The sequence below is a fragment of the Typopeltis vanoorti genome, chromosome 4 (genome assembly GCF_054136105.1).
Source record: "Typopeltis vanoorti isolate ZY-2024b chromosome 4, IOZ_Tvanoo_1.0, whole genome shotgun sequence".
NCBI classification, from domain to species: Eukaryota; Metazoa; Arthropoda; class Arachnida; order Uropygi; family Thelyphonidae; genus Typopeltis; species Typopeltis vanoorti.
The window spans coordinates 11,533,978-11,557,498 of NC_143552.1; the positions used below are offsets into that span (position 1 = coordinate 11,533,978).

At 35.8% G+C, this 23,521-nt stretch overlaps 1 protein-coding gene across 2 annotated transcripts in view; it reads left to right on the top strand.

The window, feature by feature from the left end:
- The window catches only part of thoc5 (THO complex subunit 5), a 514,059-nt gene that overhangs the window by 394,040 nt on the left and 96,498 nt on the right, over positions 1 to 23,521 (top strand). For both annotated transcript variants that reach the window (XM_090391636.1, XM_090391637.1), the window contains 2 exons: positions 6,073 to 6,176; positions 16,006 to 16,093. In XM_090391636.1, coding sequence (XP_090247762.1) covers positions 6,073 to 6,176; positions 16,006 to 16,093 — 192 coding nt within the window. The remainder of the gene's footprint in view (positions 1 to 6,072; positions 6,177 to 16,005; positions 16,094 to 23,521) is intronic.

The window sequence follows — 23,521 nt, forward strand, 5'->3', positions numbered from 1 at the left end:
CTGATAGTGTCTTGAGGAAAACCCATTCTTTTTCATTACTTCCCACAGTTTCATATGCTGAACAGAGTCAAAAGCTTTAGAGTAGTCTATGAAACACATTACCATAGGGAGTCTAAATTCTTTATACTTTTCTATGATTTGTCTAAGGCAAAGGATTTGATCTCTGGTACCCTTTCCTTTCCTAAAACCTGCTTGTTCTTCAAGCATCTCTGCCTCAACTTTGGCCACAATCTTATTTAGAATGACGTTTAATTAAATCTTGCTTTTCACGAGATATCAAACTAATAGTTCTATATTCTTGCAATCCTTCATATCCCCCCCCCCTTATGTAGTGGTTGAAAACAGACTTCTTTTAGTCTCTAGACCATGATCCTGTATCCCATATCCTTGTAATCAACCTATGAAACACTTTTATCCCTTTATCCCCTGCAGCCTTAATTAACTCTGCTGAGATTCCATCTACACCTGGGCCTTATTTCTATTAAGCTGTTTAACTGCCCTTTCAACCTAAGTGGAGGAGGTTCCAAATTAAAATTGTAGTAGTGTGAGGGTGCCTCCAAATTTTCTTTATCCTCTCTATTGTATAGTTCCTCATAGTATTCTTTCCTTCTGTTTTTGATTTCTAATTTTTCTGTTAGTACTGCTCCATTCCTGTCTTTGATGACATTCAATTTGGGCTTAAACTTGTGCTTTAGGTTACAAACCAAATGAAGCATCATTTTATAATCCTTTTATAATCGTGCCTATTCATCTGGATTATGTAATGTTTTTCTGATCTCTTTCTGACAAAAGACAACAGGATACTGGCAGTACACTGTTTTGATATGGTATGATATAATTCTTGTCTGAGCCATACACAGGTATTCCACTGGTTTTCAACATTTAAAGAGGGGAGGGAGTCCCTGGAGAATAAACCATGCTGTGGATGGCCAGTTTCTGCACAGACAAATGAAAATGTAGTGAAAGCTAGGTGTTGTACAGCTTCGTGTTGGTAAGGAAATGACCAGATTAATCTTAGAAAGAGATTTGTTCGATGTTTGTGCTTTACACGTTGATTCACGAACAGAGAGAGCACCAGGTTGCAAGTTGACAAAATTTCATCCATGCAGTTGATGAAGATCATAATGTGTTGCAAAGAACTGTCACTGATGATGAAAGTTGGTGTTTTCAGATTGATCTCGAAATGAAACACCAGAACATGGAATGGTGTGGAATGTCTTCTCCCTGGAAAAAGAATGTCAGATTGCAAAAACCACGTGTCAAGACAATGATCATTGTTTTTTTCGATGGTGCTGGAATAGTACACCTGCATATGACATGTCAGGAACCAGCACATCATGTGCTGCCTGCAAAGTAGTTTCTGGCTTCAAAGTTGATATGTATGATCAAACATCCCCCTGTTCATCAGATTTGGCTCTTGCAGACTTTTCCCTTCACCGACATTGAGGATATCCAATGTGGTGTGACCCAAACACTGAAGGAGGTTCATGTCCAGGGCATCCACCATGGCTTCGAACACCTATAGACAGATGTAAAAGTTGTGTGGAGTTGGATGAAGATACCACTTTACAGGTGATGTCACCTGTAAAGTGGTATGTGTTGATTATCAAGATGGTCTGTAGATGGCAAGATTATCTACGTGGTGCAGAGGATTTTTTGGTGATCAGATATAAATTAAAGATACCAAGAAATTATATACTTGGTTTAATCTTTTATCCAAGTGTAAGCAAACAAAGTTTGTGCCTGAAAGATAATCAGGACTGGGGCAACTCGTATATAGAAGCTAGTGACTTCACATCACTTGCCATAGTATCCCATAATTATCCCATACATCCTTACATGTAGGTATAATGCTATGCATTATGGGAAGGGTCACTACCCAGACTGGTTTTGACCTTTACTCAGGTCTCGTCAGTGGGAGCCAGACCCAGAGGTGATACTAAGGTTGAAGTGATGCTGAAATAATATTTTCATATACGAGTAGCCAAAAGGTGTCACACCTTATTATTAAAATACTCTGGATTAGAGATAATTATTGGAAATTTTTCCACTTGGTTATACTATAAATTAAAGATACCAAGAAATTATATACTTGGTTTAATCCTTTATCCAAGTGTAAGCAAACAAAGTGTGCACATGAAATATAATCAGGACTAGAAGCTTACTATCACCTCTGGGTCTGGCTCCCACTGACAAGACCTCAATAAAGGTCGAAACTGGTCTGGGTAGTGACCTTTCCCATAATGCATACCTGTAAGGATATGTGCTTGGCATTATGGGATACTATGGCAAGTGATGTGACATCATTAGGTTCTATATACGAGTTGCCCCAGTCCTGATTATATTTCAGGCACAAACTTTGTTTGCTTACACTTGGATAAAGGATTAAATCAAGTATATAATTTCTTGGTATCTTTAATTTATAGTATAATCAAGTGATGAACAGATAGATTACTAATTTTTTGAAGGTTTAACTGACACCAGAGACAGTTCTAGCATTAATAACTAATAATGAACAGGCAGTTTTAGCATCATTAGTTAATGTTTTAACAGTGATATGAAAAATGATTAGTGTGCTTACTGGTGTAGGTAGATATCCTTGGATAAAGGAATGACTATCAAGGAAGTGCATACCGTTGTTTTCTTTTCTATGATAAAACAGATCCTTACTGTTGACTAAGGTACACTAAAACATTTTGTATGTGCCTATACCATGTACTAGGTTTGTAAGGAGTAGTGCTAATATACCTATTCAAAGTATTCTATGAATAGCTGGGGGGGGGGGGTAGGAATAGAAAGTTAACTCACATTTTCAGTCTTTACATTTTGCCCTGCCAAGTGAATAATAGCTAGGGTGCATTGTCAAAGTGATAAAGCAGATATATATTAAGGGATGGTCTGAAGTAGTTCTGAAATTTCTTTTCAGGAAGACATTCGTGATTAGAGAAGCTGTGTTACAACTTGACCATAATGCCTATGCAATATTCTTTAAGGTGCCAGTAAAGTGTGTGTGTGTGTGTGAGAGAGAGAGAGAGAGACATCTTCCCCTACTCTTTGTGTGATACTACTTCAAATTAAGTAAACAGCGATTTAAAACTGCTATTTCTGACATTTTTTGATAACACTTTAGAATTACGAGGGTGGTCTGAAAAATTCTCAGCCTCAACAACAGATGGCAACACTATCAGCACAATTTTTATTTTCTAAGTTGGTACATCAGTCATAAGCATTCATGTAAAATTGCAAGTCATTCTATCAAATAGTTCATTTTATACAGCTGTCTGAAGCAAAAGTGTTGTCTGTATCCCTTGAAATGGATAAAATTGAGTATCGTGCCGTTTGTAAAATTAGGTTTAATGCCAAAAGAAATTCATTTGAAGTTAATAAAAGTTTATGGGCACTTTTCTCCTTCATTTTTGACAATTAAGAAATGGGCTGCCGAGTTTAAACATGGCCATACCAGCCATGTTAAACATGGCTGGTATGGTCATGTTTAAATTATATATTTAAATGTGTTACACTTTTTGGACGTCCAAAAAGTGTAACAACCAGAAATCATTGATCAAGTGCACGATATGGTATTGGATGACCAGCGAGTCAAAGTGCTTGAAATTGCTGAGACTATAGGCATTTCAAAAGACTGTGTAGGATATATTTTGCATGAAGAATTGCAAAAAAGCATGAAAAAAGCTTTGTCTAAGATGGTTGCCGCTCTTGCTCACAGCAGATCAAAAATGCACTTGCATGAAAATCTCTGAACAGTGCTTGGAGCATTTTAACAAGAATTAAACTGATGTTGTGCATTAATTTATTACTATGGATGAGACTTGGATTCACCATTATACATCAGAATCCAAACAGCAGAGTAAACAGTGGACAGAAGCCGGTTGTTCAGCGACAAAGAAGACAAAGTCGGTTCTTTCGACAGGAAAGGTTATGGCATCGGTGGTTTGGGGGTGCTAAAGGCATTTTGTTTATTAATTCCCTTGTAAAGGGTAAAACAATAACCGGGGAATATTATTATTATTCCAATCTTTTAATCAGACTAGACGAAAAAATTCACGAGCAAAGACCCAGTTTGCAGAAGAAAAAAAAATCATCTTTCATCAGGACAATACACCTGCCCAAAAAGGTGTTTTGGGAATGGAAAAATTAAGGGATCTTCACTATAAATTGTCAGAACATCCACCCTATTCCCCAGATTTGACTCTCTCTGACTTCTGTCTCTTCCCAAAACTAAAACTCTTCCTTGCTGGTCATCACTTGTCTTCGATGGGGTAAAAAAATGTCGATTTAAATAAAGTTCAGTTATTATCATTAGACATTTGTTTCATCCATTAAACAAAAACACAAGTGAACTTAATGCAATATTAGAGTTTAGGTGGCCACTGCTACACTTTGGACACAGTAGCTCAACTCATGCAACAGAGTTACCGTACGTAGTTCTATTATCATTTAAAATGTTTTACTCGCTAATAAACAATATGTTTCAGTTTTTAATATTAATGTTCCATAAAATTTCTAGTATCTTAGCTAAGGAGATTTTGGTCCATTTTTATCATTTTTTAGATGTATTTTATTTATTTATTTTTACATGATCCAGAAACTAAGCTCTGGAGACCAAACATGGAACTTTCTCATGCAGCCACTTCTGGCCTCCAGTAAGCAGTGCAGTTGTTTCACATTGGGTGATAAGATTCATCTCCTGCCTAAAGAGGTTGGCCATATCTACTGTGCAGTTGGTTTCCAATAGTCTGTTTATTTCAGACATTACTTAGAACTCCCCCCACCCAAAAAAAAAAAAAATAATAATAATAATAAAAAATAGGAGGTTCTGTATCCATGACAGTGTAACTCTTTGATCTGGATCCACAATGCCCAAACACTGATGTGCTTCATATATGATTTACAAATAAGTGGATTTACTTTGTCTTATTAGAAAAAATTGTTGACTTATAATCATGGCAATTAATGTTTGTTGAATTTGATGTCCCATACGATTTGAGAGATTACCTATACTTTATAAGAGTCTTTTGGTGATTCTAGCTAACACTACAGTGGAATTATTCTAGTTTCTTAAAATTTGCTAGCTGTTTACTATGGGACTAAATGACACCATAGCAAAATTATTCAGATTTGTTAAAAACAGTTTTTAATACAATACGATTTTGTGATAAAAAATTCTGAGAAAATCTGAAAAACATGAAAGTACAAATTGTAAATTTAACAAAAGTAAATTTAAGATCAATAGTCATGTTGATATAGATTCTAATTGTTGAGCCATTTAATTATGATAAATGCAAAGACTATATGGAGCACTTTTTTTGAGAAACACATTGTTGTGATAATGATGGTTTGGTCAGTTTTGAAATGAAGCAACACATTGTTCAGTATTAAACGTTAATGAAAAAATGAATTTATTGATGAATTTTCCAATGAAAACATCATTGGAGAATTCATTTTAAACTAATACAAAACTGATGAAATGTAGCTTATACATATATACAGTCAACTCTCACTATAGGCAAATACCATTATAGCAACTCAGTTTAGAAGGCCAAAAGAATAATTTTTCTGCCCTTCCAACAAGTAGGAAGCAGGTTGGGTAAAGATCCGACATTGGATGAAGATCTTTATAAATATCTTCAAGTGGTATGTGACATTTACCATCTGGTGTGATACCACTACCCTGCTTTCTGGAGGCCTGAAACTGCTTGAAAAAATGTTTGGTCTTTAGAACATGGTTTCATTATTGTGTTAAGCCCACCAATGGTAGTAACTACAATAAATTATTTGTTTTGTCTTTGCAATGTTAATTGTAGTGATAGTTGAATATAATATTAATCCAAAGACTTCAAAAAAAGGGGTGGGGATTGCAGATCAGTGCAAACAAAAATATAATCATATGAGTGTAATGATGGCACATTATCAAAGCACCACAACAGCATTTATGATCATTAGTCATTATTTACATCTGCATATGTAAATAATGATAATCTTTATGAATTGATAATATTCTTGTACTTGCATGTGTTAGTGAACTTAATGTCTACTCTGAACATATCTTAATAGAAAATGGATCACTGCCTTTGCCCCCCGAAGCATCTCCATTGTTTCCATCCAAGATAGCAGCTCGTCTACGAGAATGGAGAAGATCATCTTGGGAGGATGTTATGGTAAACATAACTAAAATTACTACTTTTTTTCATCTTTTTAAAGTTGTTAAACTGTTTGATGTATGTTAATAAAGCATTAATGATAAATCATGATATCAATCAAGTTTTAATTTAGCTGCATTTCATTGTTCAGTGAGTGACCATCACCATGCTTATTGGAGGCTGAAATAGCTTGGGAAAGTTCCATGTTTGGTCTTAGAGTAGTTTCCAAATTATGAAATCCCCTTAATCATCAATAATATGATAGATCACTATAGTGAATCATTAGGAATAAGAGACATGGTTTGTTATAGTGAATTTAGGATAAAATTACTAATCTCTGCTCTTCATTCGAGTGAAACAAAAGAAATTCTGAGAAAGAAAATAAATTATGGGGAAATGGAACAAAGGTATTTACAAAAAGAAAAACTAACAGAAAATTGCAGGAAACAGGACAAAGGTGATCACCAAAAGTAGAACAAATGAAAACACAAGAAACAGAATATAGGGAATCACTAGAAATGGAATAAAAGAAACTGCAAAAAACAAATCACCAGAAACAAAATAAAGCAAATGGGGGGGAGGGATTGCTAGAAATAGAGCAAATGAAATGGCAAGAAATTGTACATTGACAACAAACATAAAGGATATTAGCAGGATAGATAAAGCACGCCCTCAAGGGCTCACTTTAGTGAGTACGGGAGCAGCAAACCCGTGGTGCCTGATGCTGGACCGTGCCTTACTTCATGTAATGTACAGTATATCTGTAGACCAGTCCCTACTCTTCTTTCTTTCCTTTTTGTTGTTCCTCTTGCCCCCCCCCCCTCAATGCTATTAGAGTAGTCGTGGGCTAGGGAGGAATCTTTCCTATTATACTTTGTTTTTTCCATTTCACGCAGTGGGATTTCCCTCCCAAAAGGCAGGTTTTCGGAAGCCTTAAGGCAGCAGCCCTACCACCGAACTCACCCTGTGAAAGGTTGGTAGCCTATCCAGAGGAAATTTCCAATTTCTCGCAAAGTTCTGAAGAAGAAAAATAAGATGGATTTAATCGGAATTTACCTGGCTAATGGACAGGGACTTTTTGAAAAATTAAAAATAGCTACTTGAAATGTCTGTGGAATCACACACAAAATTGATGAGCTAAACAGAGAACTACAAAATAGAAACATTGATATAGCAGCAATAACTGAGACAAAAAAGAAGGGATCTCAAATTCTGGAAGATTATGTCATGATCTTCTCCAGAGTTCCAGAAGACAAATGGGCTTCATCTGGGGTTGCAATTTGGATTAAAAAATGGAAAAAACAAAATTTCCCATTATACTTGGATACCAGACAGAATAATCAAAGTTAGAACAAAAATTATGAATCAAACATTCGATATTTTTGGAATTTATGCACCAGTAGATGGAAAAGAGGAAGAGACAGAAGAATTGTACAGAAAACTTTAGGAATGTATTGATGAAACAAATAAAAATGAAGCAACAATCTTGATGAGAGATTTCAATGCTAGAGTGGTAAGTAATCCAATAACAGGATGCATTGAATCAGAAGGAGAATCAGTAATCAATAACAATGGAATTTTATTAAGAGACTTCTGCATATTTAACAATCTAAAAATCAGCAATACTTTCATCAGGCATAAAAATATACATAAGTACACATGGGAAACAAGAGGAATAAAATCAATAATAGCAATTACATTCAATTACAATAATCAATTACATTATTATTAACAACAAACTAAATAATAATATCATGGATACAAGAGTTTTTAGAGGGAGTGAAATTGATGATGATCACATGTTAGTTGAAAGCAGATTTGAATTCATAAAAAGAACCACATACTTCAAAAGAAAAAAGATAACAAACCAACATCTAATAAACAGTTTAAAATTCACCTCCTAGAACAGGAAGTATCAGAAACTTATATAAAAGCAGAATAAAGAACACTGTGCTGACTATATACGGTATAAGAAATTATGGGCTGAAGTCAGAAGTATATGCAGAGAAGATTGGAGTAAATATGTTAAATCATTAGAACAGGATATCACTGGACCACAAAGAATAGGTTTTAAAATTTTCAGGCAACTACAAACAGCAGAAAATGACCAATTAAGAAATAATCTAATTTCCAAAGAGGATTGGATAGAACACCATAAAATATTGTGGAATGAAAAGCAAGAAATACAAAACTCACAAAATTGAAGATATCAATATATACAGGAAAGTACAGAAGAAATAGCAATGGAAGAATTAGAAAAAGAATTTAAAAACTCAAGAAATAGCCTGGGTCTGAATGGAATATGTGTTGAGCTCTTTAAATATGTAGACAATAGCTTAAAAGAAACCCTATTTAAACTCTTCAATAATATCTGGAAATATCAAAAGATCTGAAAAGAATGGGAAACTGGAGTAGTAATAAATATTCACAAAAAAAGGTCCCAAGGACAAATGCGGAAATTACAGAGGCATTACTCGCTTAATAACAGCATCTAAACTATATGCAAACATCTTAAAGAACAGACTGATTAAATATACAGAAAATTATTTAGAAGAAGAACAGTATGGTTTAGAAGAGTTAGAAGATGCACAGATGCCTCTTTCACAATGCAACAGATCATAGAAAAAAGAAAAGAATTTAACCTGCCCACTTTTCTTCTATTTATTGATTATGAAAAGGCGTATGATAACTTGAACAGAAATCTAATCTGGAAAATATTACCAGATGATAAAATATCTCCTGGATTAATTAACGCAATAAAACGTTTATATAGAGAAACAAAAATTTGCAGATGGAACATTATCAGAACCTAACTATAAATAAAGAAGTAAGACAAGGTTGTGGCTTATCCCCAATTCTGTTCAACATTTATATAAACAGAATCCTAAAAGAATGGAAAACAACTGTGAAAGATGGAATTAAACTAACAAATAATAAACAGCTAAATACAATACTTTATGCAGATGATCAAGTACTAATTTCAAATTCAGAAGATAAACTCCAAATTGCAAATAACCACCTAAATGAAATAGCAAAATATTTTAAGTCAAAATCTCTGAAACAATACTTGAAACATTACTTTCATCATTTGGTGCGAGACCACTGCTCTGCTTATTGGAGGCATGAAGTAACTTGAAAAAATTCCATGTTCAGTGTCTAAAGTAGGATTTCTGGATTACATAAAAAAATAAATGAAAAACACCTTAGCCCATCCACAGTACTGATGTACTATAGGTTTATGAAACTCTTTGTGGATGGGAGTTAAGTTAGAACAAAGGCAGATGTTTTAAAATAGCTAAGAAAAGGAAGCAAATGAAGGGAGGAAGGAGGGGGGGAGGTCTTGTTAAGTTAGGAGTTGCATTGTAATGGGATACTTAATACCTGCTACATGTGTTTTAACAGATTTAGACAAGAGCGGGAGAATTACCAGATACAATTCCAATGAACAGTGACCACAGTTTCATAGCACACTTCCAAAGAGTAAAAGAATCCTTTATTAATTTTGTGGGAGAGGGGACGCCTTTAAACCAGCCATAAAATTAAGAAGTTTAATCGGTTCCTCTAGGGGGTCTCCTGTGTTAACCTGTGGAGGGATGCACCTGTAGCTTGCCTTACAGTGAAAGAGAATAAACAGTACCAGTAGGAAATTTTTGAAAAAATATAAAAATAACACTAACAACACATTATATTTAATAAATATTGGAATTCAGGCCATTCTGATCATCCACTTGATTTATTTGGCAGAATATATTGAAAAGGTGCCTAAAGATTTCTCAAATGTAGATGTAGAAAGTATTTTTTTTACTTGGTTATCAAGTAAATTATAATAAAATAATTATAATTTTGTTTTAATCCAATACCTGAGAATAAGCACACTAAGTTTGTGTGTGAAGTATCTTCATAAACAGGTCAGTTTCAGATGTACAGGGTGATTAAAATTAAAATATCCCTGTTTAAGACCTTGTGGAGTGCACCCAGTGAGACTTTGCAGGAATACATTGTCCACCATGTGGAAGCAATATCTGGTGGTGGTGGTGGTGGTGGGGGGGGGTTTGCAGTTCCAAAATTCACCACCGGAGGGCACTGTATAATGTACTGAATGTAGGTATAGTAATTTTTCTGTGTGTGTGTGTGTGTGTGTAAGGAAGAGAAAAGTGACACAAGTATATATAATACATGTTTATTCACTTCCATTATGCATTCACAGGCTCTACTGCCACAAAATGCATCCTTTGCACAATGTGTTCAATAGCTCAATGGAAGAATTGCAGCTTGTCGGGACTGATATTGTGCACATACGACATTATGCTGTCTTTCATTGCTGGCAAGTTATCATGGATGATCCTGATAAACTCTGACTTTGAGAAATCTCCACGCCCAGAAGTCACATGCAGACAGATCAGATGAACAAGATGGCTGTGCAGTGGGGGATGCACTGCTGATCACTCTGACTTCCGTAAAATGTTCTTGAAGAACCTCCTGTACAGATCGACTGATGTATGAAAGGGTCCCACATCCTGCATGAAAATGGCTGAATCCATGCGCAGGTGCTGCTGTAACTGTGGCACAACAAAATTGTTTATCATATCATGATAGCTCTCAGCAGTTACTGAGCAGGTCACAGAATCTGACTGGCGAATGTCCTCAAAGAAGAATGGTCCAATGATAAATGAAGCTGTAAACCCTCACCAGATAGTAACTTTGGGTGAATGCAAAGGAATTCGTTGGATTGCATGCAGATTTTGCATGGCCCATACATTGCAATTGTGAGTACTTGCAGCTCTGTTCAGATGTGAGCTTCATCTCCCCACAAAATCATTCACAGCCACACAGCATTCAACTCTACTCAAGCAAAGAATATAAAAGTGAATGTCAGTCGACTTAAAGTCCTGCGGACACAACTCCCATGTCAGGGTTATCTTCAACGGGTAGAAATGCAGAATCTTCCGTAGAATTTTCCAAACAGTTGTGTAAGGCACATCCATGCTTTATACAGCATGTGCACTGCAGGAATGAATGCTGTTATTCATGGACTGCTCCACAACAGCAGTAGCAACTTCATTCACTTGCTGTGAACTAACTGGTTTGTGACCTCTGTCCAGCCTACCTCCCAAAGTTCCCATTTCTTCAAATTGACTAATCATTCATCACAGAGTGCAGCAGTAGCATTACAATTGGTTAAGTATCACAGCTTCGTGAGCAAAGTACATTTGGGCAAGGTTACTGCCATCACTGTGGACAGTATTAACGGCCAGAATAGACATCATGTGCCTTTTTTTAAACGTTCCTGGCACCTGCTGAGTTGTGTGATATGCATATTCCAAGCATTTCATGTTTACAGTGCCCCTAGTGGGGAATTTCGGAAGCACTTTTTTTTCCCTCAGATATCGCTTCTGCATGATGCACAGTTTTGCAGCATTTGGAGTACTTGGTGGCACCTCACAAAGCCTTAAACAGATATACTTGAATAATTTTGATCACCCTGTATGTCTGCAGGTGATGCACATCATTTAGGTTGTGATCCATATTCACCACACCACACCACGAAAAAAATGTATTCCTTTAACCACTCCATGCAAGTAACCTGCTCTTTATTGCCCTAGTTCACACCCTCCTTATATAGTTTCCAGTAAGAAGTATGCATAACATTTTCAGGTTTTTTTAGTGACATTTGTGTTTTATTTCAACTGCAGTGATACCATATTAATTAGGTTTTACTGTCATCTGTGATTTTACTGTTTCAGAGGTGAAGAGAAAAAGAGCTAAGTAACATACTGTTGGAGAAGGTATTCTTAGATATGTCACATATACACAATGCACCCAGTCTTCATTCTGTAACATAGCCTGGACAGTTCCCCTTGCCACATGGGGAACACGTTCCCTTTAAGCACTACCTGGCAGTGTACATGGTTCATTGATTGTGTGCCAGCTGATCTGAGAGTCTCCTAAATGCATCACCATCCAGTTTGTCCTTCACATGGAGGTAGCCTACAGAACTGCTTTACTGCTGTATTATCGAAGATGGGATAGGCCAGCATTTCCCAGGTTTTTCCTATGACGGAACACTTCACAAATCCTGAAAATTTCACGGAACACCTTGGTTATTTTGTGGTGTATTAATAATTAATTATTATTATTTGATCAATAATTAATTATTGATATATTACAAAATTAATAATTAATTATGTCATAATCATAACGAGTATTAGTGCACTTATGTATATGGTGTGGCATGTTGACAAATATAAAATTACATTTATATCAGTTATCAATCACTGGACTAATGAAATCTTATAGCATATTATAGTTTCCTCAGGCCAAACATCATTAAATTGATTTGTGCTGATTTTCATTGACATATCTCATTCTGATCACCAAAAATTTATAACATTAATGTAAGTACTTACAAGTGAATGCAGACTTTTTCTCCTGTGTGCTAGTTGTTTTCCCCTCCTTTTGTACATCCTAGAGATCGCTCTGTATGCTGGAGGTGGATGAATCACCTCTGTTGTGTCACAAACATCTTCAATAAGAGATTTCTTAACACCAAAATTAAACAAAGTCCCTTGTCATATTAAAATTTAAATCTCTAGGCTTATTACTTTTAAAAAATCACGGCGCTATGTTTATGAAACAAGCACTTTCACCCTACAATATGAACTTGTGAATAAAGTATTCAGTATTACTAGATTTGAAAAATGGATACAGACTACCTTGATCTTCACTTTCAGTGGAAAAATTTTCTTGATACTTCCTTGCTGATTGGTCACTAACATTTGCAACACAGATGTTATTTCATTCAGTTTTGAGAACAGAGGATATGCCGCCCATTGTTGTAATCGGTTTGCAAGCAATTTTTATGATCGGTCATAAACAGATTGATGCTGATTGCAGTTCAGATATAGTTTCCATAAATTAAAGAGCAAAGAGAAAAATCATGATAACTCAAAAACTGTATGATGAATTTTTATGCAATTTGGTGAAAAGTAGTATGATACGATATGTGAAAGATACACTCATAAAAATTGTAAATAAATGGTTTAATGCACTAAAAAATGGATACATGAAGACATGTACCTGTTTCTTACTCTCATTTTGACCTCTCAAAAATAAGAGGTCAAACGAGATTGTCAAAGTGCTTCAGTAAGGATTGCAGTCATCGCTGACAGCAGTATAGCTTTCACAACGTTTCATACTTTTGCTCCTGCAAAGCTTTCCTAAGTCCCTCAAGGAGGTTGAGAGCATATTGCTAATATAGAGCATCCCAGGGATTGCTCAATATGATTAAGGTCAGGAGACCTGGCTGGCCAGTCCATACATACAGTAGTCTTTTCTTGAAGATCTTGGTATTCTAGCTATGCTTGATGAGGATGAGCATTATCGTCTTATAGGTTAATGTCTCCCTTATCACACCCACATATGGACAAACATAGCAGTTCAAGACTCTGTCTCAATAAGTTGCAGCATTCATGATTCTCTAGGAAGCACATATAGGTCACGGCCTCCACCCAACAAGATGCCTCTCCATATTATCATGCTCCCTCCACTATAAGTGCTCCTTTCACAGATATTAGAGAACTGATAATGTGTTCCTGCTTCTCCTCAGATCAGAGCACATCTGGTATTGATTTGTAGAGCAAACTGGCACTCACCTGTGAACAATACTTACCCCCTTCCCCATTGGTCTTGAGTCAGCTGATGTGGAGCTGGCCCATTTCAAACATTTTCTCCTATGCCATGGGAATAAGGGAATGCAGACTACCACTACTAGCATATAGACCACATTCTGCACACCGTGGAAGCAGATACCAATGTTCCTGTAGCCAGTGAGATGTCAGATCATAGCTGATTCAGGAGAGCACCCCTGTTTTGGTGAGCTGATATTTGGAGATATCGGTCACCCACTGCAGTTGTAGCTTGTGACCTTCCTTCATTATACACCCTCTGTCCGAAAAGAAACCGAACTTTTTGAAAATAGAAGAACTAGTGGCACGGCCTGTTGTATCTTTTTGTTTTCGAAAGTGGCAACCTTCCTTAGTATTGTATCAACTGTTTATGACATTTGTTTCATTAGAAACCAAATTATAGTGCCAAGAGTGATAGTATGTTTTGACAAACGGTCGGAAAATGAGTTTCAAACAGAGAGCTGCAATTGACTCTTGTGTTAAACTTGGTAAAGGTTTTGCCAAAATGCATTAAATGCTTCAAAAAGCATACAGTAATGAATGCTTATCCCATACTCAAGTTTACGAGTGGTTTAAGCGATTTCAAAGTGGTCGTGAGACTCTTGAGGATGAAGAAAAGCCGGGCCATCCAAAAACTGGACTGAGCAAAGTTAACATCCAAGGGGAGGACAGCCTCTTAGATGTTGCATGTCTCCCAAAACACAATTTCATATGAACAAAATGAAATTCTCTCCTCTGAAACGTTCAAGTTTTAAGAATATTTGTATGTAAGGTTTTTCTGATATTTATTAATTACTTATCTCCTTACTGGCCATGGCATGCTTCAGATGTCAATCAAAACATGTATGTGAATTGTACCGTTGAAATAGGATACCATTCAGATACCCCACAACGTGAGGTATCTGTTCATGGGTGAGGAAACTTCCCAGTGATGATACTGGCCCTTTTCTTCCTGTATTCTTTGCGTAAAAAAAAAAAGACTCCTTTTGAGTCTTTTTTTTTTTGCTATCCCTTTTTTACTTGCAAAGTTCTCTTCAGGCAATTAGAAGTCTAGAGCTATGCCGACATCTGGTGCTCTCTCAAATGCAACACCTTTTCTTTCAGTTTTGGAAGTTACACTTTGACACTTCCATTTGATTCTGAGCTGGGAATCAAATAGAAGGGAAATGAGGTTGCAGATACTGCAGCAAGATCAGCTCATTTCTGAAACATCTACAGTCTGCTTACCATACACAGATTATTGGCAGAATATCAGACAATAATCCCAATGGCAGCAGTCTTGGAACAGAAAGAGTAATAATAAGCTCTACCAAATTAAGCTTGAAATTAAATTATAGCAGTCTAGCTTGCAATGGGTTTGTACAGTGGAGGCTGTTCTTTCTCAACTCCACATAGGTCATTGTCATCTCACTAGCTCCTTCCTTCTGTGGGATGATGACATGTCCATGTGTGAGTTTTGATTCCTGACGATCCACAGTGAAATAATGACTGCCCTCATTTTGTCAATGAGTGCAGTCATTGCTTTAGCCACTTTTTTAGAATGTCTAAGTCGAACACTTAGGCAAATTTTATCACACTCGTCAACTCAACCTGGTTTTTAAGTTTTTAGACAGTATTGAGCTTTACCACCCACCTTATATAAAGTATATATTTTTTCAGTTTAAGTTAGTGTAAATATGTTCTAAAAACATATTTACACTATGAATTTATATACATTTTATGAATTTTAATATTTTTTGTATACTTTTTACATTTGTTTTTTCTATACTGTTTTATGTTGTCTTATTTATTAAATAGTATACTTCTAAGAATTGTGTCTTTTATGATGTTTTGGTTGTTATTTTGACTTTTATATATAGTTTTTAGACCTATATATGCCCCTTCTTTATTACACATGTTTTTGACACAGCATGACCATAGCTGTCCTTGCACCATTAAACCCCAAAACAAACAACCATTTAGATAACATTGAAATAACATGGATAGAGCTTAAGATTATTGATATATTTCATCCACCTTGACCAGTTAGGTGGTTAATTAACATTAACCAGCTAAAAATATTTTTTACTTCTAATCTTGAAGCAAAAGATTATTCACACATTCAATAACATTTTATCTATATATTATATATACATTTTATATAAAGTGATCTTTATTTACAGTGTCATCCAAGCAATTTTGAATTGCAAGAGCTTGGTTTAATCACAGAGGATGACTTTATCTTTAAAGCTGTCTTGGAAAGAGGATCAGGTTAGTTAAACTTCTGAGCTTTTAAATTTTTAACATTTTATTTATTTTAGCTCTGAGAGATGGGGGATCTTGATTTGGCTTTAGTGTAACATAAGGTGGACCTGAGGTCTTTTTATTTTGAAATTTTGTAGTGCAGATGATATTGTGCTTACTAACAAAACTTGGTCACACGTGTAAAAAAATTCAGTAGTTGATACCATTGCTCACCTTGGTTTCTTGATGGTTTTGTACTGGGTAATGCCCCGGCTTCTATGGCAGCTGGGGCTCATTAGGAAGCATTTTATTTGAAAAGAATACTAACATGTTTCGGTGCAAGTTGTTTGGTAACATTAGGATAAATGGGATAAATATGTTCATAACTAGAAAACCGTGATTTCCTGATGCAAACAGTAGCGGGCTTGTTTAACTGGGTAATACACGTTAGCTCTCATGTGCTATGTCATGTTCTATTATAAAACAGTAAGATGCTGGGAATACTTGTGGTAGGAATATTTTAATTTAAATAAGAACATCGTACATGTTTGACTGTCAGTTATCAGGATGAACATATATAATAACTAGAAAACAAATGTAAATATCATTGCAGGCTTGACAGTAAACATTTTTATAAAAAACACAAATGTCTACTGTCAAGCAATGAACTGCATACAGCAAGTGTGCTAGATGCATCACATGTTTTACTAAGCACATGATTGATTATTTGAATAGGATAGATCCAATTCAAATATGGATGAGTGAGTGAACAACTTCACTACTCTTTGTGAAGAGATGATATAGGTTTATTTTTGAGATGAAACATCAGAGTTGATGACTGTCCATTTCATGGTGTTTCTGTGAAATGGACAGTTGCTTTAAATTGATCCTAAACTCTCTGCAAAATTCCACTGCCATCCCATCCTCATTTCTTCAGTATTCAAATGGATATCTCCTATGACAGGACACACTACAGAAAGGTAAGGATTGCACTTTGAATTAGAGGCCCAGTGTTAAATCTTGAATGAAGAGATTTCGTTGTGAAATATCTCATTCAGGATTTTACAAGCATCAAAACACTGAGAGAAATACTTGTATATAAGTAGAGATATTAATTGCTTGAAAAATTTCTTAATAAACGCTTTTAATATTGGACTATTCCATGTAGATAATATTACCTGTTCTTGTAAATTTAACAATGGAAGAAAAATTGATGAGAATTATGTTAGTATGTAAAAGGGAGTTCAAAGTTCGCAAACGAGACATTCGGATTAGTAACATACCCCGTGGCAGTCATGTACGCACGGAGTAAGTTGCGCGCAGGTGTTTCCCGGGAGATGCGAGGAGAAGGACCGGAACCGCATGCAAAGGAGTAGTGCCGAGCAGCTCAAGGTATGATATAAAAGGCTTGACACTGCTAGCTTGCTCTCTCTCGTAGACTCTTACTCTCAGCGCTCTTCATTTGGTTGCTTCTCTCAATTAGCGCAGGTCACTCGAGGGGCCCAGCTCGAGTTATTCCCTGAGATGAATACATGAGAGCAGTCAACAGAACGATGTCTAGACGCAGTTATGCAGCTGAGTAGCAAGCCAAGTGCAGGTATTTCGTCACTAAGGCGGGAAGAATCAACGCAAGCTGACCGTCATGCTATACCACGTTGACCAACTTAAGCAGAGCGGTTCTCGTCTACATCGGAGAGGATAATTCATGATTGTGAGTGTCAGGCTGGCCCGTCGGAAAGACAACTGTGAGGAAGAAGAAGGAATGAGCTGTGGAAAGAATCCTAAGGATTGAGAGATAGACCCGACGAAGTCAGAAGGTCCTGGTAACATACGAATCTTTTAGTTTCCTTTGTGTGTATAAAAGAACTTTGTGTGTATTAATGTGCAAGAAATATTAGGGGGACCTATATAAGATATGAAACACGACTTTATGGCTTAGCCTGATACCAGAATGTTTTATCTCAGAGAGTGAATTCTGATATAGTGTGGTGATAATTTGTATGTAGTATGTTATAGTTTAGTAATGCTTGAAGTTTGATAAGTTAAACATTGAGAGAAATTGTGGATCCGATTGTTAGAAGTCAGTGAATTGATTCATAATTAATATTGTCTCGTGGTAGAATTTAACTAGGAATATTGAAGTATTGTATAGCTAAGTCTGTTAACTTAGGAGAAAGATTTACTTTAGTCATATGACAAGTCTTGTAAATTTGTATTGTGATAGTTTGATGAATAAACCCTTTTTTCTTTTACCTAACAAATCGCCTGATGTATGAATCCAATGCACCACCCATCAAAATAGAACCTGAATGGAACTAATTAATTGGCCACGACTGCAATGAGAGTTTCAAATAAGGGATTTAGCTAACTTAGAAACTGTTATCATATAAATTGTACAACCATGTGGTTAACCTAGTGACTGTTATAATGGTTGGTGTTATTATTATACTGATTTATACTTATTTAGTTCATTGCTGATTATCTTCTTTCTTACTCAAAACCTTACTCATTTAAATTCCTACCAGCTGCTCTATTGTTATATTTTATTGTTCTCTCTCTCTCTCTCTCTAATCTCTTATTTTATATACTTCATTAACCTTTATTATCTTTTCTTGTTGTGTAGCCTAACTAGATTCCACCTAGGGATATTTCCATTTCAGATACTGGCAAATTTATATTTATACTGCGCCAGCCAGTATCCTATAACAGGAATTTTATTCAAGTTCAGAGAAATATTCCTAGATTCACTGGCATACACTGTAACACACAATTAAATAGATATCAGTACTTTGCAGTCATGACCAATGATCTATTACTTAAATATATATATCTAAAATTTCTCCTGCTATGGTTCTAATTTTATAAGTGGTAATTTGATATCTCGAATTCAGGCATGACTCAGGCATATGCAATAAAACATGTTTATTGGAACTAAATGACAATTACAACTAAATTGAATCAAATTACTAAAACTTCTAAATCTCTTGCTAAGTTAAATCTCATGCTAAGATAATTCTCACAATTCTAAATTAATCAAGTTCACATTGTTAATCACACAGAACAGTAGAAAGCAATGACAATATTACACTAAATTAAGATTCTCTCATGCATGCTATTCATAGAGTACATACTATACAACTTGTTGCTTTCTCAGTTAGGGTTATCTACTAAACGAAATACACTTATTACATCAGTCACATACAATTAGATTCATTCCTGACAATTCCTCATCCAACAGGATTTAGCTGTCTCAAATACGAAATCTTATCCAAGTTCTCTAAAGGATTGTCCACATTACTTAATCATACACAACTTTCAATCTTCTATCACTTCCATAACATATAACAAAGATCTCTACATTACCAAATTCTTTCCGAAGGTCTATTAACTAACACATGTTGTTCTGGTCATCCTTCGATCGGCTATCTCAGCACCTAGCTTGTGGCTACGTCATCCTGTCTACTGCTTCCAGACTCGAACTATTTTCTTCCGCAACTGGGGCTATCTTAGCTCCTTTCTGATGGGACATCCAGCGGCTGGCTTGATTTCTGCATAGGCTCTGCATGGAATCTTGTTCAGCATAATCAGGAAAACAGCCCGCTGTCTGACATCATAGAACCCTGGCTCATCCTTTCTCCAACCACCGGTCAAGAATCCTCGAGATGAAAATCCGGAACAAAAAGCCTTGCAATATTGCATTGCCTATATTCTATGTTCTAGTGCCCTCTTTTTGCTGTATCATTTTTTTCGCACAACCCTTAGTTTTAATGCCCTTAAGATGATCCTTACTCCCCCTAATGCTGTTAGGTGCTGTCTTCAAGGAAAGCGCGCTTACGTGGTTTTCCGCGTATGCTGTAGCCTCCGGCGTTATGACCGATACGTGTGTTTCAGACACGACCTTTGCACTGTTACTCATGACCTGTCTGTCGACTTACGTTATTTGAGATAGCTTAACAGGACGCACATTTAACCTAATATTTCTTTTACATGGAATCATTAATTTGTACACAATTCTCTACTTTAGTTTTCTGTTTTTGACTACAAATATTTCTAATACAGTTCACATATTAATACCCATTCTCTTATACAACAAGGTCTTATTACTTTCTGCTGGTGTGCAGGTATTATTTTAAATTAGTTAGAATTTTCTTGTTAGATTCTGAATGAACAACTTCTTAGAAAATCCTCCATTCAGGATCTAACATGGCTATGCGCCTCGCAACCATATGCCTGGGGAAGGAGTGTCCTGGGTTCAATTCCCCCGCTGTCGTGAGGAGCTTAAGGATCTTCCTCAGCCATAGCCAAGTTAGCCGGTCTTGGGCGTGGACAGCAGGGTTCCCCCCCAGTTTATCTGGGGTTTTTCATCCAGCAAGCAGGCAAACCGGCCTCGTGAACACACGGATCTACAGCCATAAATACTTAATCCCTCATGAGGGGGCTCAACTTGCCCCAATAGGGATGGGGGAGAAAAGGGAGGAAACTCCATAAGAATAAATAAATAAAATAAATACTCTGAGAGTTCACTCCTTGATGAAGAACCTTTATCTGATCTAAGGGTTCTAGATGGCGCTGCATTAACAAACAAATTTTCCAGAACCCAACAAGGACACAGCTCCAGATTTTAAATAAAGGAATTAGCTCTATCCAGGGGCAGTTTTTTTGTTTATCGAATTTGCACACGTGAGCAATCTAAGTGATGGCTGCAGAATTGATAGGTAGTTTGAATATGAATCGGGCATATAAAGGGGAACCAGAGAGTAATGTCCCTTACCTAAATAATGCCATCTTAAATAATAATAAAATAAGGAAACAACATTTATAACACCAGTCAGTTCTCCCTGTTCCTTATACTTACAGGAAATTATACTGATCGCAACTTGTCCAAGCTAGCATGTGCAACAAGAAATTCACCACTGCATGTATAAGTAGGCTTAAGTATATTCCCTTCATAACTTATCTTCTCCCTCTCCTTGGGTCATTTTTTTTTTAAATTTTTTTATATTTTTAATATACATATGCAAATACAGAAATGATACTGTTTAAAAATGTGTTTATAAATCAGTATACATAACTTTTTAATTAGCATATCCTCCAAAACCAATTCCTTCTCCAAGTTAAATAAAATAACTACTTTCCACATTGGAAAGTAGGGTCACTATTATTCAGCCTAAGAAAATAATAAATAAATAAAAAATTAATAATGTGTGTGTATGCATGTGCATATACATTTCACCCATGAAAAGCTGTCTGCCTCTAGTATATTAACTGCTCTCGAAGTGAAACAAACTTTTTAGGCTACTTTAGGCCTCCAGTAATTGGGATGTGGTCTCACACAATAAACATTAAAATCCCCCCCCCCCCCCACACACACACACTTGAAGGCATTCACTAAACATCCATGTTCAGAGCGGGATTAAAACTCAAAACATGTTAATTTAGTAAGCAAGGATATATTAACCACCTTTTAATGTTTGAACAGAAATTCAGCAGACACTTACCACTATTATTAACTTTGCTCTTTACTCTAAATTTCTGCAAAATATTTCTGCTTTGTCAGCTATCCTGTCTAATCACTTGTGAAATTCTAGTCTTCTTCTCCTTCTTGACTATAACCATAGGTTCATATAAATCTCAATGTTGATGAATTTCCCTTGAAATATACCTATCAGTTTGTTGGAAACTACCTACCATTCAAAACATTTGTGTGTTCAGTGTTAAATGTTATACCTACTCCTTCGGTTTCTGATCACTGTTGCTTAGGTATAAAATATAACACATTGTGGTAAGTATTTTATAGGATTTCACTTGTTTGTCTTCTTTCTTGGTACAATTATGTCAAGGTACCTCTGTAATTCTTTTACTAGCACTGAGTAGTTTGTTCCAGTAGCTGACATTTCAGTGTTTGCATCATGAATATCTGTGTGAAAAAGAGGTCTGCAAACTGCTGAGAGGTGGTGAATCGAACACTAATTGCTTTCTTCTACTGTCAAGTATTTTTTAGGAATCTCTTGGGAACAATGTGAGGAAACAGTACTCATTGATTTGACAGGTTTGTATAGAGTTAGCATCTGAAATAAAGGGAACATCTTGAGGAAAAGAGAGAAGCTTTTTTTTTTTTTTTTGATGCAATATTTGCACCAAGAGATATTGGAGGTTAGTGATAAGCCTACAAAGAAATCTTATCGCATCTGGAAGTTTGGGCACTGTTAGAAGTAAGACTTTTAACAGTGTATAAAATAAAACAGGAATGAGTCTTACCAGCACTGAAATTAATAAAATTACAAATGCCGTATTGGAGAATGGTTTAGAGATCAGAAGTTATGATTGTAGAAGTTGATATTCTGGAAGTTTTGGTGAAAGGCATAATGGAAATTGTGGAAATTTATGTGGAAAAAAGTGTCTGGACACCAGTGTTGTTTAGACAGTGTATTTATTGCAAAATCAATAATGAGTTGGTCCACTGTTAAATCTGTAGTTATTTTAAATATGTTATCAAATCTTCAAATATATCTTGTCTTCTGCGCCTTTGTTAAAACTATAGTTATCTCGTTTAAACCTTTCTTCTTAATCTTTACTATACTTCTGACTTATGGCTGCAAATAATATAAAGCTCACGTGTGCAAAACTTACAGAACAAAGAAATCGGCTTGGCCCAGAGCCTATCTCTTTGTGTGACCCACTGATGTTTATTCTCAACTGAATTTGGAAAATTTATTTCGTTTCTAGCTGTGCCACCAAATTCGTGGGTTGGAGGTGAATCTCCCTCCGAAAAGTAACACACAGTAAACCATACGGAACTTTTCTCTCTTAATTCTGAGTAAATCTAGCAACTTAAATTTTCTGTTATGCAGGCGTGACGATATCTACCTTAAGGCTCACGGATTCGAATTAATGAGTAGTGCATTGGAAATAGAAATCAGGCAAGTTATTTAAACAAGAAAACAATTTATTTAACATCAATGAAATGTACAATGGGTCAATTTTAAGTACTAAGTAAATTAGCTTCTATGCTTCAAATCACAACTAATGACTACGTTTACAATTTAGTTCCTTATCATAATCAATTCTAGTAAGACCACGTGTCTATAATTTTCTCTCATTAAACTTGGTAATACTCAGATCAATTTTTACATAACATTCTGCAGGTTTAGTCAATAGCTAAAACATTAAATACACGATGTTTCAACTTAAATTTTAGCCAGACCTCTCACATATAACAAAATACTTCAAATATCAGCATAAGGCCTAAAGTCCTCAAGTATCACTATAAAAAAAGTCCCTTAATTAAATCACCGTCACAACAATCTTCTTATTTCTAGCTAAACAAAGGAAAGATCTTACTTTGAACAGATGCCTGGTCTTTTCTGAATGATCCCTGAAATCACTTCCTTCTATTACCGGCCGACTTTAGTACTGCACTTGGATATCATCTCAGGGATTTCGTGAGATCTTCTC